The sequence below is a fragment of the Martes martes genome (genome assembly GCF_963455335.1).
Source record: "Martes martes genome assembly, chromosome: 17".
NCBI classification, from domain to species: domain Eukaryota; kingdom Metazoa; phylum Chordata; class Mammalia; order Carnivora; family Mustelidae; genus Martes; species Martes martes.
In genome coordinates this window covers 13809150-13827829 of record NC_137905.1, presented here as the reverse complement: position 1 = coordinate 13827829, position 18680 = coordinate 13809150, and the positions used below count along the sequence as shown (strand labels likewise).

The window sequence follows — 18680 nt, the reverse complement described above, 5'->3', positions numbered from 1 at the left end:
GAAGGTGTTTTGGGGGGCAGAGAAGTGCAGAGAAGCAGAGCTGGGGACCTGGCCTCCTTCATCTAGAGCCATTCCTTCTCGTGGCTCTTGTCTCACTAGGAGCCTCTCATGGTTTAAGCCAGGAGTAGGTAAACAATGGCCCGTGAGCCAAATCTGGCCCAATGCCTATTTCTATAAATGAACTTGTCTTGGAACATGGCCATGCCCATTCATTTACATACTGTCTATGGCTGCTTTTCTGCCACAGTGGCAGAGTTGGAAGAATTGTGACAGAAACTATATGGCCTAAAAATCCTAAAACATGTACCATAATCTGGATCTTTCCAGAAAAAAGTCTGGTGACCCCCGGTTTAAGCCCATTTGAGTCAGGATTCTCTGAGACTTGCAGCTTAGACATCTATGCTGTTGGTGCCCTTCCCAGATCCCCCTTAGCTAGGCTGGTGGGCCATCCCTCATGCCGTGAAGGACACCTGCTAATGGCTCAGAGCTGCTCCCTGCATCAGAGCTGCCCTCCAACAAACCACCACTGCCTCGGGCACCCACCTCCACCTCCCCGACCTGGAGGGGGCAGCCTGTATCCAACAACTGACTGAACTAGGGGTATGAAGGACCACCCCATCCCTTGCCCCACGATGAGACCACCTCTGGGGCAATCCTCATTCCAGAGCTCCCCGTGAGTTCAGGTCAAGACCTAGTTCCATCTGACACCACGTCCTTCCTTAGCTCCTTCCTCTGCCTTTTCCTGCTGTGCTCTTCCCATCTTTCGAGAGTTCTCTCTCCATAAATCCCATCCACTTGAGTCCTTTCTCAGTCTCTGCTTCCGGGGCACTGACCTAAGGCAGATTTCACCCAACCCACCCTGGGAGGAGCTACGCCCTCATTCCTGCGCTGCCATCATTATTCCCGAGCATCAGACCGTGTACACATCACAAACTGATGGCCGGCGGCACGCGCACGTGTCTGTACCGTGTACGTAGGAATGTATGTGTGTATATGTGTGGATACGTAAGCTGTTTAATTAGACAAGGAAGCCATTAAACTGAGGTGACCTTAATGCCTTAGTAGCCTATGTGAGCAAACCCAAATGGAAACCAGTCAAAACAGCCCAGGAGGGGTTCCCAAATAATGCAACCGCTTAAGCGACAGCCAATCAGATACCTTCCTTGCTCTGCTCCCACCTCTTCTCTATAAGATTCTTTCCCTAGCTACTGTTGGGGGAGTGTTCCTAATCACTCATGGTTTGTCACTGCCCCATTTGAATCAATTTTTGCTCAAATACACTCTTAAAATTTTTAATATGCCTCCATTTGTTTTAGCAATATGTATTTATGGAAATGTATGTATGTGTATATATAATATATAAATGATATGTGTTATATATGTAAATTATGTGTTTAAAATTAATTAAGTAATTAAAACTATTGCCTTGGGATGCCTTTTGGCGGGGCATGAACTCTCTTGTTCTCCAGCGGTCCTGCTCCTTCCTCTCTTAAGCTGGGTTCCTCACCCATTCGGAGTAGCTGCTGGGACCGTGAGAGCGCGTGAGAGCGCGTGAGGTCTCCCTCCCTGTCTTAGGCCACTGTTGGTTGCTTCTTTCCTTGTGAGGCTCGGAAAAAGTCCTGCCTGTTCTTGTTGATCAGCCTAGGTGCTGGGGGTGGGGTGGGGGCTTCCAGACCCCTCCCCCCCACCCCGCTTTAGAGGCCTAGAAGGACACTTGTGCTTGGCAGAGTGGAGGTGACGGGAACCCCTCTCCCCCACAGCTCTTAGCCAGGATGTAGGTAGAACTCACCTCTGCCATCTCGATTTTGCCGTCGGAGTTCTTGTCATACTTCTGCATGAACTCCTTCATCTTCTCCCCAAAGTTATCACTCTTTGACATCTGGGGAAAAACAGAGGGGGGCTGACTGTGCTGCCAGGCCCCACGGGAACCACAGACCTCTCACCTGCTTGGCGTGGCAGCGGCATGGAACATTCTACGCCCCAGATCTGCAGGCCTGGAACCAGGCCAGGCCGACGCTCTGACTGGTCAGGGCCCCACTCATCTCCTTCCCAAGATCCCTCCAAGTCCAAGTGATCTCTCCTCTGAGGCTCGGTCACATGGGGACATACACCCCCGTCCCATGTAATTCATGCGATCAAACACTCCCCTCTGCCTTTGAGACGGGATTAAACCACAGCTTTGTCAGAAGGGCGAGGACTTATTCCCATCACTCAGATGAGAGAACTACCTTATGAAGGCAGCTTCTTATACAAGCCAACTTATCCCAGGAAGAAACTAGCACTACCCCAGAGCAAGGTAAACCATGCATTTTCTTCTCTCGGGTCTAAAGGGAATTCATGGTATTTTTCACTCTGATTTTAAGCCAGGAGGAAGGTGAGGAGAAAATCTTCATACAGCTGGGGGGTAATTTCAATCATCTGTGAGATTATTGTGACTACTCCAAAGGCAGAGAACTTCAAAAGCTCCTTTGGCCCATCACTGCCCATGGTAAATCTAAGGTTCTCTGAAATTCTCCAATCTTAGCCTGTTTTGGGTGCTCCTGAATAGTTCTGTGTATGAACACGCTCTTCCTTAACCCTCACCGATGGGCAGTCTGCTTGTGCGGCTGATGGCGCCTCTTGCCTTCTCTGATGACTTCCGGGGGGGTTGGGCGCTTCCTCGGATCGGGCCCTGGAGAATTCTACCCGTTCTTCAGATTAGAGTCTGTTCTTTCTACCTGGGAAGCGGTTTCAATTTCCCAGGATTTATTCATCAGTATTTCCTGCCTTATATGTACGAGTGTGCACGGAATGCTCCTAGGCCTGGATCCCAGATGGGGTGAGCTGATCTAGTTTTCAGAGCAGCCCCAGTGGGGTGAGTCTTCTGTCCATTCTACACACTGGTACAGGCTGGGGTGCCGTGTCTTCTCCCAGGGTCACCAGCTGGTGTAGCTAGAATTGGAACTTGTGGCTCCTGCTTCCAAGGCTACTATCCCTTCTGCCCAGCTGCTCTGAACACCAGTCGCGGATGCTGTCAGTTGAGATGTTGTTGACAGGTTTGAGAATCACCCCGAAGCCATCTGAGGAGGGGAGTGACTAAGATTTCAGACTAGAAGCACTGATCCCAGAATCAGTTTTGATGCCTGGGATTTCTGGGATGCAGGCTTCATTATACTAGTAATGAGGGGTGATGGGGGAACAGTTGATAAACCCATGAATCACAGCCGTCGCTGAAGCCCATGGCCGGACCTCCTTCTCGCTGGAGCACTCTGCTGGGCTCTGGACCAGGAGCTCACTGGTGGATTTGCTGCTCGTCTCCCAGACTGCCCCATGGAGACTTGCTAAGAGGCAGGGGATCAGCCAATAGACACGTAGCAGGAGAGAGTGGGGAGACCCCCAAGGGACCAGTGGGAGCTGGGGGAGGTGATGGGTCTGACTGTGTATATCTGAGAACCAGACGTGGGGATCGCAATAAACTAGGTCCGATTACCTCAGCTTTTCGGTATTTCAGACAGTCCTCCCAAGGCTTTCATGAATTTAATAGTGTAAGCTTGTGACTACAGGCCCCACAGTGACCCTGCCGTGAAGGGGTGGGACGTGATTTGGAGTCGCTTCAGGCAGGCTAAGAAAGGCAGACTGACACCGCCACGAATGAGGCCAGGCCGTACTCTCTGGTTCAGATGCTGGTTTGGAGCAACCAAGTTTCCCTCTAGGTCCTTGCTGAGGATTCCAGACTCTGTTGGTCTAGAACAGTGGTTCTTGGGTGGGGATTATTCTGTGGCCCCCACAGGGGACCTTTGGTAATTTCTCGAGACATTTTTGATTGCTACAACTGTAAGAGGATGCTGCTGGCATCTCACGGGGAGAGCCAGTGACGGTGCTATATATCCTACAATCACAGGACAGCCCCCGTCCACCTCCCCACGACAAAGAATTATCCAGCCCTGTCCATAGAGCCGAGGCTGAGAAACTCTGGTCTCCAATAAAGACACTTGAAACCCCTGAGGCATCCAATCGAGTCATGACCCCCCTGAGAATCTTAGATAGGCTCTGGACTATTCCTTAGGAAAATAAAAGGGTTTTATACACATATACACAGACACAAACTTTGCAGTTTTGGGGGGTTCAGTAACCCCTGGTATCTATTCACGAACACCCCTCAATCCCAGACACCCAAAGGTATTGCAGGAAGGTTCTCTTTTTAAGGGATTATTCCAATTTAAAAAACATTCTTACAAATGAAAGAAAAACTTGGGAGGTCAAGACCGGAGATGTCAGGCTGGCTTAGGAGATGCAGAATTTGGGGCAGACAATGCTGACCAAAGCCACGATCAGGATGATAGAAAAAAATCAAACAGTTCGACAGAGTACTGGGCTTACCATGCCAGAGCCTTTTCTTGCTTTCTCCAGCTCTTGGAAAAAGTTTTCTAGCTCTTTACCTTCAATATACCCATTTCCTGTGAAAAAAGCAAAGAAAAAGAAACAAGCAGTTGACCTCAGAGCTGCATAGTAAGACTGATGGGGTGGGGTGAGGGGGTGGGGAAGTCAGGGGCTTCAGGGAGAACTTCTCCTTGGTTAACAAGCAGGTGTGTCTGGGTTGGCCTCAGACGGTGCAGCGTGAGGGACGTGGGTCCTGCCCTCAGGGTGTTTCCAACTGTACAGCTGCAAGATCAGTAACCACGGGCCTTTGGGGTATACATTCAGTAGACGGAGAACACTGGGAGGGACCAGGATCCGGGCCAAGTTGGTAGAAGTGGGCGGAGCCGGAACTGTCCGCAGCTGGCTGGGTGAGCCCGGGATCGGGATCGAGAATTTAACGGGGTGGTGGTGGAGGAGGGGAGACACAAGGTCATCAGCATCCCAGCTAGTCAGCAGGTGGCAGACCCTGGTCGCAGGGGTGATTGAGGCCCGAGACAGAATTTGGGTCTCTGGAGTGGGAGGGTATATTGAGTTGAAGAGTGTCCCCCGTGCCCCCAAATCCGTGTCCATGGAGAACATCAGAATGTAACCTCAGTTGGAAATAGGGTAATCAGTGAAGAGGAAGCCATAGTAGATTAGGTAGGCCCTAATCCAATGACCTGGGTCCTTATAAGAAGGCCATGTGGAGACACAGAGAGACACACGGGGAAGAAGATTATGTAAAGACTGAGACAAGATTGGAGTGATGCTATCTCCAAGCTAAGGAATGCCATGGATTGCTGGCAACTACTAGAAGCCGGAAGAGAGACACGGAAGGATTGTCCCCAAGAGCCTCCAGAAGGAACAATTCTGTCAACACCTTAGTTCTGGACTTCCAGCCCCAGAACAGGAAGAGAAAAAAAACCTCTGTTGGTTTAAGCCACCTGGTCTGTGGGACTCTGTTACAACAGCTCTGGGAAACTAACACAGAAGGGAAGCGTGGGAAGAGAAAGGCGGGGGGTGTCCGTCCTTCGGGCTAGGGGCACCCGAGAGCATCAGTCACCGGGATTATGAGGAGGGGAGGCAACCCACTGCACGGCCATGAAGAGAGGGGGCCCTCTGGTCTGGGAAAATCCTGTTCTGCTTGCTCACTGCCTGTAGGACTTTGGGAAAGTCATTTAACCCATATCAGCTGCAAAATGAGTTATGACACTTAAATGGGATTTTGTATGTACCAAGCCACCCATTATGAGTGCACCGTAAATGTGACTTGTTCCTGTTCAATGACCAGAACCTGTGTAGAAGATGGAAAGAATCAGGGCAAAAACTGCAATGATCAGGACTGGGCCCCAAGGTCAGTGCCTGACTTTGAAGATCACATTAAGTGGTGAGAGGCCTTTAGGTTCTCAAGTCTTATACCGAGATGGCCTAGAGACTGGGTAAGCTGAGCCCATAGCCAAGGTCACTAGTCCCTGCTGTGATTGAGAGCAGGCATTTGTGGGTTGGAAATCAGACAGGCCGAAGGTAGTGCTCCCCCACACTCCCCCAAACTGGAATCTCCTGGGATCTTTTTTTTTTTTTTTAAAGATTTTATTTATTTATCAGACAGAGATCACAAGCAGGCAGAGAGAGAGGAAGGGAAGCAGGCTGCCCGCTGAGCCGAGAGCCTGATGCGGGGCTCGATCCCAGGACCCTGAGATCATGACCTGAGCCGAAGGCAGAGGCTTTAACCCACTGAGCCACCCAGGCGCCCCTCTCCTAGGAATCTTTAAAAAAAAGAAAAACATGGGTGTCTGGCTCCCACCCACAGACATGCTGGTGCCATTGGTTTGGGGTGTGAACTAAGCATCACTTTTTTTTTTTTTTTTTTTTTTAAAGTTCCCCAGATGATTTCCATGAGCATCAAGTTTGGAAACCACGAGCCTAAAGTCAAGTTTCAAATCTGATCTAAAACAATTGAGCAAGGTTCCTATAGAGAATAGCCAACTGGTAGCTTTCTTCAAGAGCAAATGGAATTACAAGTGAAACAGAGACAATAAAAAAGGACTATTTATCCTGGCCCTTGGGGGTGGGATGGGGTTGCAGTGGGGGTGGGGGTTCTCCCCACCCTCTGCCCCCTGGCATCCTCTGAGAATTTAGATTCCCAATAAATAGCCACAGAGGCGCCCCCTAGTGGAGAAGATGCCACAATAAACATGGCATGGAGAGGATCCCGTGAGATAAATGATATATTTTTGTCAGCAGGGAAAAGATGTGATTGTATTTAGGGGATGGGGGAAGGGGACTGGAGCTCCCTTTGTTCCCCCTGGCATAGAATGGTCATCGTTCTTGCGACACTTGGAATTTCATGTGCGTGCGTCTAATGGCCTGTGAGGCCAGCGGGAGAGGGGGCATGAGCGGAAGGGCCCAGGGCTTTCCAGGCAAAAGGCAGTCTAGTTGATGATGCCTCGGGGTTGAAAGAACAAGTACTTTTTCTCTGCCTCACCACTCCCTGCAATGATCCGGAAGGATGGGTTTCAGCTCTGACCAGCATCTCTCCCCACCCTCAGAGCTGGCCCTGCTCTGCCACTTCCCCGCCAGCTTCCGCACCTGCTGTAGAAGGGGGGTGCGGGCGGGTTACCCACACTCCTTGCAGACGCACCCACACCCACTTCTCCTGCCGCTATTACTCACTGTTTCGCTCTGGGATGTCACCTCTCCGGACCTGTTTCCTCACCTATAAAATAGGGATAATGATGGTGCCTGCCTCCTACGGTAGACAGTGAAGACTCCACGGGGGTAAAAACACATGGAATGTGTTGGCCCACAGCGAGCCTCCAAAATGCCAGTGGTCAACACCACCACGGCGGGTGTTTCTGTCCAGGCCGGGGGACACCTTGCCCTTGGGCTGCTTGCTTTCAGCCAGGAAGAGTTGGGGTGCAGGAGGCCAAAGCAGGTGAGGCCAGGACTGAAACACGTCCCATTGAGCAACATGAATTTGGGAAGAAGAAACATAGAAGAGTACAGACCTGTGGGACCCACCTTTCCCCTGAGGTTTCTCTGAAACTTACTAAGAATAAATGTCCTTGTGTTTATTCCTGTTCTAGAAAGGTTTTAAGGTGGTTTAATAACCTCCAGAACCTGACAATCAGCCTGTGCCTTGCCCAGCGGGAGACACGGACACTTGTGAACATCAGCAATGGCTCCTGGATACGCTTTTAATTTTTCAAAGCACGTTCGCTTCTCTCTTTGCTTCAGGAGATAATTTGAAGCCTCACTATGTGTAAAGTCCTGTGTAGGTTGCCATGGGGGGGCCAGAATATGACACCGCACAAGGCTGGGCTCCCATCTTCCAAGTTGTCATAATCCACCCAGACACACAGGATCGTAACAGGGCCGAGTAGAATTCTCTTCTTCTGACAAAGAAACTTGAGGCACAGAGACGGTAAGCAATCTGTTCAGGGACACACAGCAACGCGGGACCAGAATTGGAGTATCCTAATTGCTGATCTAGGTTTCATGCATTCATTCATTCATTCAACATTTCCTGAACATTCACTTTTTGCCCGCTGTATGCTAGGCCTCAGGGGTATAAAAGTGAGCTAGACGGGGTCTGCCAGGATGGGTCTTATGTTCTAACTGGGTGGGGATGGGGCAGGGCAGACAAACAGCAAGGAAAAGGAAAGATGATGTAGTAGAATGGGGAGGGGGTGTCAGGGCTACTTGACAGGGTGGGCACGGAAAGCTTCTCTGAGAACCCCCAGCTACCAGGAAGAGGAGGAGAAAGGGAAGACTAACCATGGAGGCCGGGGGAGGAGCCAGGACCCAGCGACGGTAGAAAGGGGTCCCCTCCCCAGCCCACCTTGCACAGCCTGAGCAGCAGGAGGGCCCCAGAGGCTGGCAAGCCCCTCGCACCCTACGAGGAATCCCACCACCACTTCCTCTCCGTGCCCCCAACGAAGAGACAAAAGGCGCCTCAATTCAACAAACCTATACTGTTGGAAGTAACAGTAGTTCAACTTTGTGCCTGGTGCTTGGCGGCGGGGGCTGGGGGGCTGGGGGGGTCTATAGACAAGTCCTCGACGTGGGCTTACTCCCTAGAGCGGTTCATGGTCCAGTGGGGCAAGGCAGCCAAACAAGAATCGTCAGGATCTACCAGCCGAACGCAGAGGGAGAGGGGCAGAGACTGGATAGGGAGGCAGGGGCTGTGGGGCCCAGAAGGGGGCATCTTTCACCATTGGAGGGAAAGGCCTTTGCTACTTGGTCTCTCTCAGGGCGAATCCCATCCGTCCCCCAGGAGGCAGCTGCTATCCTGGTCTCGTCTGGGTGGGGGGTAGGCCAGGTTGACCAACATCCTTCCAGAGCAGACTTCAGCACCAGACGAATGGATTGCTTTTTCTCTGACCCCAGTATCAGGGCGTGGGGTGACTGGCCACCAAGCAAATCTCATGTGGACGGGTATTGATAAGAATGTGGTTACCATGGCAACTGCCACTCCTTCGCTTCCTGTCAAACTGCATCCTGAGAATATTAGGAAGAGGGGGCTGGGTGGGAGTCAGAGACCCTGCATCTTTCCTTACTGTACTCTGGCTACCAGTCTTCATCACCACCGTGCCTCAGTTTCCCCCAGTTGAAACTGAGACAACATTTCTTGGGGGCCCCTGGGTGGCTCAGTTGAGTGTCTAATTTTGGCTCAGTTCGGGATCTCAGGGTCCTCGGATGGAGCCCCTTGTCTGGCTACTTCTTCCCGCTCAGTGTGGAGTCTCCTTATCCCGCTCCCTCTGCTCCTCCCCTCCCCCTCGAGCCTGCACGCATGCACCACCCCCCAGATAAACAAACACACAAAAAATCTTAAAAAAAAAAAAAGTGAGACACCACTTCTTTACTATTAAGCTGATCACAGACACCTGGAAAGCCTTGACTAAAGGATGCTTTGCCCCTTGTTGGAAAGAAGGCCCCTTGTTTCTCACTGAGATTCACATGTACAGATTTTCTAAGAGTTGAACAGGGAAGAGAGTAAGAGGTATAATTCTGCTACCAGCTCCATGACTGCCCATGTGACATCGAGCGAGTCAATCTCACTGAGCCTCCATTTCTTGATCCCTAAAATGGATATAACTGTTTATGCCCTTTCTGCTTTATAGAGCTGCTGTGAGAGCCACACAAGGTATTATTGTGAAAGCATTCCGGAAAATGTAAAATCTCACATGAAGGGAAAGCATCATTTCTAACCTCTGTCCTCTGACCCAGTCCATGGCTGTCAACTCTTCAGCTCAGAGTAGAGAGTACTGGTTTTCAGCCAAGCTGTCTAATAGAGTCACCTGGGGGGTGCCTGGGTGGCTCAGTGGGTTAAGCCTCAGGTCATGATCTCAGGGTCCTGGGATCAGAGCCCCACATCGGGCTCTCTGCTCAGCAGGGAGCCTGCTTTCCCCCCTCTCTCTGCCTGCCTCTCTGCCTACTTGTGATCTCTCTCTCTCTCTGTCAAATAAAAAAAATAAAACAGGGGGTGCCTGGGTGGCTCAGTGGGTTAAAAAAATAAAATAAAATAAAATAAAAATTAGAGTCACCTGGGAGGCTTTTAAAACACCATTGCCTGGGTCCCGCCCCTGGAGGTTTAGATTTAATTGATGGGGGTGAGGACTTCTCTTGAGCCTGTTTTCAAAAGCTCTCGGTGATTCTAACGTGCAGTCAGAATTAAGGAGCGATTTGTGGTGAGTCTCAAGTGTTAAGGTGTGCAAGAATTACCTGGGGATCTTATTAAAGTGCAGAGTCTAATTCAGCAGGTCTGGAGGGTAAGGGCTTGCTGTTCCTAGTGGGGTCTGCGGAACAGCAGCATCAGAATTACCTGGGAGCTTGTTTCAAGTGCAGAAGCCCAGACCTTCCCCAAGAACTCCTGAGGCGGAAGTGCTGGGAGAGAGACCCCAAAATCTGTGTTTAAACAAGGCCTCCTACGCTTCGAGTTTGAGAACTAGGGGCCTGGCCGCAGTAGCGCTCACCAGTCCGTGACTCCCCGCGATGCACAGGTTAGAGACATCCAGGACAGGGATTGCCAAATTCCAGACGTCCTCGTTAAGAAAGTGTTCCTGAGACCCGGCCACCTGGTTGTCTGTCCGGAGTTCAGATTTATGGAAAGGCAAATAGCCCTCTGCCCACCCAAGCCTGAGCACCCTTCGGGACAGTCGAACCCCACCCCCTGGGGCAAGAAAAGGGCTGAGAAAACACAGAGCTTTCAGACGTGACTTTCAGTCTGTGTTTCTGGGCCGAGCTGCTTCTCGAACAGTGGTTCTGGAGCTTCGCTGGGTCCTCTGAGCCTGGGGACATCTGGCAGCGGAACGCTGGGCTGGTTCCCAGGTTTGGGGGAGGCCAGAAGGCTGGGGCAGATTGGACAGCAGAGAGCCAAGGAGGAGCGGGGGAGGGCCAAGCGAGGCCAGAGGCCCCAGATGGGTCCGGCTGGGCCAAGGAGGGCACGGCCTGCCACAGGCCGGGAGAGCTGCCAGGAGACGCCCTGTTTTCCAAGAGCCTCATGCCCGCTCTAGTAATTCGGGTTCCCCAGGTGTTGGAAGAGATTTCCCCGAAGGGTCTTCTCAGCCCTGGAAACCTCCCTCAGGGGTTCAGCCAAGACAGCCACTGAAGTCCGGAGGGGAATAAGCTGGGGCAGCGGGCAGGGACGCAGGCTCCCCGGGCTGGCAGCTGCCCTGGGCGAGGTGGGCTCAAGCTGCCTTGTTTGTGAAAACTCGTCCCAGGGCTGCCTCCCCGGGGAGCCCCAGCTCCTCACAGACACAGCGCCTCCCTGGCTGGTGTAATCACCCCCAAGGGCAGGCTGTGGGGCCCAGAGTGTCCCCAGAGGCCACCAGCACAGGGCAACCCAGCACGCTGCAGACACATCACAGCAAAGGGCTCTGTTAGCAAAGCATTTGGGGGTCTAGGGGTGAAAGTTGAGTGGGGGCTGATTCCTAAGGCTTACCCCAGGTGGGCCAGGAGGCTGCCCCCGAAGAACCCCACATCCTGCCATCACGACCCCCAAGCCCGTCCCTTGCTGTCCCAGATGAGACCCACAGACCCCACAGAGATTGGCAGACAGGGTTAAAAGACAGCTCCCACCTCGGCTCCCCGCACCAGACCCCTTGGACTCTCTTGTGCCAAGAAGTGATCGTTTTTAGGAGCCCTGGAATCACCCTAGGAATGGCACAGTGATACTGCATTGTACATGTTACAGTGTTTGCCTAAGTACTTAATATATACCAAGTATTCTGTAACCCTGTTTGGGCAAGTCTCTTTTACTGTTCCAAAAACCTTCACTTAGTATCCCAGTGCAAGCTGCCCCGACCTCTCCCCACCTTGGAGAGGCCCTGGGGCTTCGTTCTCCTCGCCTCTCCCTGCAGGCACACGGACTAAACCGAGAGGCTCCACCAGGCCTGCCTGGGTGCTCAGGCCTGGAGGTGCTCATGGTGCCTGGATCCGAGGAGACACTTCTGTTATTGCCATCGGGTGTGGGAGGACAGAGGAGGGAAGACAGGGCAGGGCCTTCCTCTCACTAATTTTCAAAGGCCTTGAGGCCCCCATGGGTGGCAAACAAGGCTCACTCCCTGTAAGAGGCTTTGAAGACCCACCCCCCCCAACACCAGGGCCACCTGGAGGCAGCAGATACCCTGAAGTATCTGGGCAGATTCCCACACCTGGAGGTACAGATCCTCTTACAACTTTACTGTTTTGCGGATTCACCCCAGACACATAAGCTCTTAGAAAATTTGCAAACACTCTGGAAATTAACTTAGTTAAAGCAAATGCCTTCTAATTTTTACCTCAGCCGCTCTGTAGAGAACCACCATTTTCCATTCCCCATAACGTGTGGCATTCTCTCGAATATCTTCCAGCATTTGAGCTTCGTGAATAACGAAAATGGGTTCATATGGTAATAGTGTCCTGCTCCCATTAAAAAAAAAAAACCTTAGTAGTCCATCTTGGACATTCTCCCATGTCAGTGGAAAAGCTCCCCCTCCCTGTGCTTGGTTGCATAATATTCCCCTATAGAGATGGGTACAATTCATTGTTCTCATCCCTGGTGAAGGGCATTTCCTTTCAGATTTTCAGCATTCCCAAGAACTCAGTAATAGATGCCCTTGTCTGTCTAACTTTTTGTACACGTCATGGTAGAGCTATGTTAGAGAGATTCCGGGGGGGGGGGGATTTGCAGTCCCTGTTTGGCCCAGGTGTCTGCTGGCCTCTGGGAGAGAACACATCCTGTCCCTGTGCTTTCAGTGGCTTCTAAAGACTGTGGTATTTTTCCCTGTTGAGCCGCACCTTGGCTCTCCGTGGAAATTCCTACCGGTCACCCGTGGAACCGGAGCCTGGTGGCCCATCTGATCGGAACCACACGGACAGGCCAGTGTGGGCTCTCAGTTGGGCCTCGCACGGCTGCTTGGATCACGCAGGGTGAGGACGTTCTGGAGCAAGAGGTGACCAGGCAGCATGGGATGGGGCTCAGACGTGGAGGACCATGTAAGGGTCACTCTGAGCATGGAGGCGGCATGCGGGTCAGAGCGCGGGCTTGGCTGCGGTCTTCCCTACCTCTGCCTTGGGGAGATGACATCTGAATTCTCCCAAATGCGTGGCTGCAGCTGACCTTGGAGGGAGAGTCCAGGGATGGAACCAGGCACGAGGAGACAGGATCCCTGGGTGCCCCCCACCCTCCCACTTTGCCGTGTGGTCTTGCGAAAAGAACTCTGCCTCTCTGAGTCCCAGTTTCTCTCTCTCCAAGCACCTACTCCTTCCTTTCTCCATGAGACTGATGCGGGTTTTGAAAAGAATCTCTTAGGGCAGCGTCACCAGGATGACCTTCCTCCTGGTTGGTAACAGGCTGAGTTAGGGTCAGAGCCCCCCGCCCCAGCTCCCCTCTCTTTGGCATCCAGCTTCTCCTAAGTTTGCCTCGTCTTTGTTTCCTAGAGGGTCTGGGAAGAGTGGGGCAGTGGCTCCCTCCCCCGGGGGCTGTGCCTGACTGGGCTCCAGGGTCCTGGTGGGCTGCACATGGGAGCCCTCCCAGAGCTCTTTACGTTTGTAAGAGGCAGGGGGACTCCGTATCAGGGAGCAACTCCAAAGGGAACACAGAAGCCAGACTTAGTTAAGGGGGAGGCCCAGATAGGGCAGGGAGTGCCTCAGGGGAGAGGGGTGGGCTCCCCAGAAGTCTTTGGGTGTGCGCGAGGGGTTAGGTAGGGAAGGTATGGAGCAAGGCCGTCCATAGCCTCTTTCTGGATCCTTCCGTGGAACTCCAATCTGGCTGTATACTCCTTTTCCTAAATCACCTCTGTGCCATCTCTGGCACCGCAAGCCCCTTTGTTTTCTCTCTGTTAGGTCTGGGGCTCCTCCTTGGGACCTCCCTGAGGCAGTGGCCGGAGAGGGCAACGGGGTGTCTGGTAGGCAGGAATCAAGAAGCAAGCATTGAGCTCCCCTTTGCCATGGGAGCAGGAGGGAACCAGAGGCACAGTGGCTTTGGGGGTGTTCGTCGGACTCTTGCGTCCAGTGCTAGCTTAGCTTTGCTCCAGCCCGCGCCAGGACCCCTTCCCGAGATTAAAGAAACAGCTCATCGCCTCTGAGGCAGGGGGTGGTAGAGGTTTTCGGTGGGCAAGTGGGAAGGCGGTTTCCAGCGTCACAGAAAAATCCCTCTTGCAACCCAAATGCATGTTCCCAGGGAATAAACCCTGGCCGGGAAGGAGCCCCACTACTCCCTTGCTATACAGCCTGCGAGAACCCGCCCCCCATGCCCCTGTCCTCACCTGCGCCAGGAGCACCTCGCCTGCCCAGCAGCCTCACAGGGACTCCAGGAGGTGTGATTGTGTTTGGAACAGTATGAGGTCTCAGATAGATGGAAGGATTTGCATGATTATTGAGTGTGCTACTGGTTGTCCCCATGAGGACAGGGGGAAAGTAGGAACCATGGAGTCCTCTGTTTGTTATAGCTGACTCATCTGGCAGGAGGCCTTTGGTATAACCTTGGCCACTTGGTAACTTTCCTTGAATCCTGCAAGTCTCTGGTGCAGATAAACTGGCAGAAGCATCCTTGGGGAATGTGCGTGTCATCTGGAATACTAAGAGGCTGCACCTTACAGCCCTTTTCACCCAGGCAGTCTTATGGCCCAAGCTGGGGATCGGAAGTACCAACCCTCCTTAGCCCCATTTTACAGATTTAACAGCCTACCTGCCTCCTTCAGTAATTCACAGGCAGATCACCATCCCAACCCGGGGATTACCTGCCCGGTCCTCCCCCTGGCTCCCAACCCAGCTTTCTCAGGTGGCTCCCAGGGAACAAAACTTGACTCATTAACTTTACTAGGCATTAACCCTTGCCTCTCCAAGCACCCACCCTGGGCAGAGGGCCTCTGTTTAGCCACCTGCATGCCCTGCAGAGATGAGGAAAGGAGGAGGGAGGAATTAAGTGAGCCACCCCTGGTCCTCCCTCTGGTTCCCATCCCCCCTCACTGTCAATCCCAGGCTAAAACCCCGACGCCACCACCCTGCCAGTGGTCCCAGATGCCTGAACATTTGGGATGCCCATCTCGGCCAGGCCCTGAGAAGGGAATCAGATCACTTAGTTTTTTTGGAGGGGTGGAGAAAACGTCTCTAGCAAGATCAGAGGCCCCTAAAGGGGTGGGGGTCTCCCTTTATGCCTGAATCAGACCATCATAGACTCTTGGAATGCCAGCGCAGGGAGACACCTCCTAAGGTCATTCAGTCCGGCCCTCGATTTTTGGGGGAGTCAGTGTCTCAGTAGGCATTTAAGATTGTGCCTCCCTCCACCCAGAGATGTCACCGAAAGCAGCCAGGATTATCACCATGAGGGAATATGTCAGGCTGGTCCCCCAACCCTGTCCCCACCACACCCACTGCTGCTGTGTAGGGACCCGTTTGCCCAGGGAGGATGGGAAATGGGCAAAGGAAGCCCAAGGGGTGTTCAGGGCCCCCAGGTCACTCCCGACTCCCGCTCCCAGCCAGTTCGTCTGGGGGAGGCCCAGGCTTTCCCTTTAGTATCCCCCAGCTGGACCCAACCTCCAGGACAGTGGGGGGGGGGCGGGCTAAGCTGGCATTAAACAAAAGGAGAACCCCAAGAAGGAAGCGAGTGGGCTTGAGACCTGTGGCTGCAGCAGCTGAAGGCAGGCCACTACCTTGGAGAGAAAGGCGGGATGATAAGATGGCAGGGGGAATCACGGGGAGCCTTGCCCGCCCAGGCCTCCTCTCTGGGAAAGCTCCAACTTGCCCAGAATGAGGCTGCAAAAGCTGGCGGGCTCTCCGCCGTCTATGTCGGAGAAGAAAAGTTGCTGACAGTTGTCACCAGAGCAGCCCGGGCATCTCCCAAACTCCAGACCCCGACCTCAGCAGGCTTTGGGGCCCAAACACCACCCCCCTCCCCGCTCCCGGGACGAACGTACACCTGTCCGCATCGGCGCTGTCCCCTTCCCCTCCACCGCGGGTTCCCTGGGGGCCAACGGGCCCAGAAGTTGAGAGATCTACTGACCGTCTGCGTCAAAGTGCTTCCAGATTTCCAGGAACTGGGATGCCGTCAGCTCGGCCAGGTGCAGGTAGGGGGGCTGCTGCTGCGGGCTAGCCATGGCGAGCTGCTGGGAGACCTCAGGCGCACAGCGTTGTCCCTGCGCCCGGCTCCGCTCCCGCACTCGGCCAGGTCCTGCGCGCCACGCTGCCTTTATATACGGTGCGGAGGCTGCGCCCGCGCCCGGCCGCCGGCAGGGGGCGCGCGCGCTCAGAGAATCGGCCCGGGGCTCGGTGGGGCGGCGGCGGCGCGGGGCTTGGCGGGGAGCGCGGGGTGGGGGCCAGGGGCGCGCAGGTGGGCGCTGAGACCACTGGAAGCAGAGGCCCCCGGGTGCTGAGGCGGGGGAGAGGCTGCTCTTGCCTCTCTCTGACCGTCTTGAGTACAGCCGCCCCGTATTGTTACTAGCACGGAGCGGTAGTAATAGCAGTAGTAACAGCGGCGCCACGAGTAGTAATAATAATTCGAGCTTGACAAGGAGTTGGCACCCGCACCTCGCAGCTCACTAGGTCTCTCTCAGGGCGCCTCTCGTCCGGCCCTTCCACGATAGCAAGAACAGGGACCGCTTTTCTGAGGAGGGGACTCGAGACTTGACATGACGAACTGACTTGCCCAGCAAAGAGGGGCCGAGCTGGAATTGGAACCCAGCTCTTTCCCATGCTCTCGTGGCCCCTCAGTACAGCCCATGCTTGGGGGCGAAGCCGAGAGTTCTCAAGGCTTTGTTGGGGCGGAGCGGCTGGAATCAGGGACACCCAGGGAAGATCCAGATGGAATGGAGGAGGGGCTTCCATGGTCCCCTTGGTGGTGGTTGTCGTCCTCCCCTGCCTGACTGTGTCCCTCAGCGCTCTGGTTACCCACCTGTCCCTGGACAGGCTCTGAGGGCTTTTAGACAGTTGTTCGAGGAGTGTCTCCCCTACTGGGGCTTAACCCCATCCACCTAAGGACATCGTGGGAACCTGCCTCGGCCAGTGGGCAGAGAACATCCATTGCTGACCTTGGAATGTTCCATGCTGGTCTCAGAGAAAACAGAAGTAGCTGCTGAGGGCACAGTTCTGAGGACAGCTGACCGGACTCCCCAAGCTGGGCACTGGGCTCCCTCCCCATTCTCTCCAGGAGCCTGAGGCCTGCATGCAGCCTCCGGCTGGCTGTGGGTACCCATTACCCCTGGAGCAGGCCTCCTTTCTCCCCTCTCCTGCTGGCTGACTGAGAAATGAATTGATGCTCATTAACACGTGCTAATGAGTGTTAGCTGAACTGCCTTCTGAAGGGAGAGCGAAAGGGAAGGAGGTAAGTGAGAATCAAAAGAAGGTCGCTGGGGCAGAGGAGCTGGCAGGAGACAGAAGGGGAAGGTTGTCCCTTGGAGGCAGAGGCTTTAACCCACTGAGCCACCCAGGCGCCCCAAGGTTGTCCCTTGGAGGGAGGGACAGCCTAGAGCGAGACTCAGAGGGGCAGTACAGAGCGAATGCTCCAGAGCCTCTTGATTTTGCTCGGAGCAAATGTGTTTAGAGTCTCTTGCAGGAACACACGAAGGGAGAGAAGGAGACCTAAAAAGCCAGAGGCCCAAATGTATTCCCCTCCTCCTTGTGCCAGAGGAGAGCGGGGCCTGGGAAATTCACCAAAGCTGCCGGGTTTCTCTAGTACTGCCTCTGGGAAGGCAGAATGGCTCAGGAGTTGGGGGTGGACACTCTGGAATCAGGTCTGAATCCCAGAATAAGCTGTGTGACCTTGGGCAAATTACATAATCTCTCTGTGTCTCAAATGTTCTCTTCTGCAAAATGGGAATGTGGGTATTTACCTGTTAGGGTTGTTCTGAGGTTTCAATGAATTGATGTTCCCACTGCCCTTCATGGATCCAGAGATCAGCAGTGATTAGCTTGGCAAGAGATTCCTTGGCCAGCATCCCTCTCTGGGGTAACCATGGCTCCCAAAGGGGCCAATCCCAGAGGGAGGCCAAGGGGAAGTCTAAGCACAAGCTCTTCACCACAGTGCTGCAGAGTCCCGCAGGGTGCAGGCTCAGCCCCTTCCAGCTCTGCCACTGTCATCTGGGCTCCTCTGTCTCACCTCCTGCTCCTCTCCTGGCCCAGATCGGCGGGGCCAGTGAGCTCATCCCTGGTTCTCTAAGGAGCAAAGCCAGTATTTCCTTGCTGCTTTGGTTTTCCTGGTGAAGAAGAGAGAGTAGAGCTCATGCTTCCTACTTTCCGGAGGCTGAGATGGGTGTTGGGTACGTTGCGGGGTAGCGGGGGGGGGGGTGTTGGCTTGCCTGGGGGACGTTCTGGGTATGATGGCAGCGTGGCCACAGTGACCACCAACTCTGCCTTGGGACAGCCCAGCATTATTCATGTTAGATGCGTGATTGGAGTCTTTCTGGGAGGCCCATCCCTGGGCCCATCTCAGACACAGAGGGCTGCAAAGCCCAAGCAAGTCCCTTTGTCCTTTGTCCCCAAGCCAAGCACTGCAGAAGCAGTTGTGTCGAGGAGTTACAAGCTCTGCTCAGGGGTCAGAAAACTGCAGGTTCAAAACCTGCTTAGTATTTGTGAGGCTGTGAGCAAGCTCTTTGACCCTTAGGAAAAAATAGAGGTTAAAAAAAGTCATATTGGGCACACAAAGTCAGTGTAGGGACCAAAAATATTGTAGTCAAGGGGTTAACTAGCAAGAATCCTGGCAGTGGTGTTTGCTTAACTGAAACATAGTTATTATATGAACACAGGATGTTAGAAGGAATTTTTCTGGTTATTCTGAAAAGGGGCCGAGTGCCCCACTTGTAGAGCTCTTGCAGAAGCCAGGCACC

At 53.6% G+C, this 18680-nt stretch overlaps 1 protein-coding gene across 1 annotated transcript in view; it reads right to left on the bottom strand.

The window, feature by feature from the left end:
* The window catches only part of CALB2 (calbindin 2), a 28770-nt gene extending 12751 nt beyond the window's left edge, over positions 1 to 16019 (bottom strand). Inside the window, exons 1-3 of the mRNA XM_080829393.1 lie at positions 15863 to 16019; positions 4360 to 4436; positions 1790 to 1879 (exon numbers count right to left, since the gene is read on the bottom strand). Of these exons, the coding sequence (XP_080685519.1) occupies positions 1790 to 1879; positions 4360 to 4436; positions 15863 to 15956 (261 nt within the window). The 5' untranslated portion in view covers positions 15957 to 16019. The remainder of the gene's footprint in view (positions 1 to 1789; positions 1880 to 4359; positions 4437 to 15862) is intronic.
* Between the last annotated feature and the right edge of the window lie 2661 nt (positions 16020 to 18680).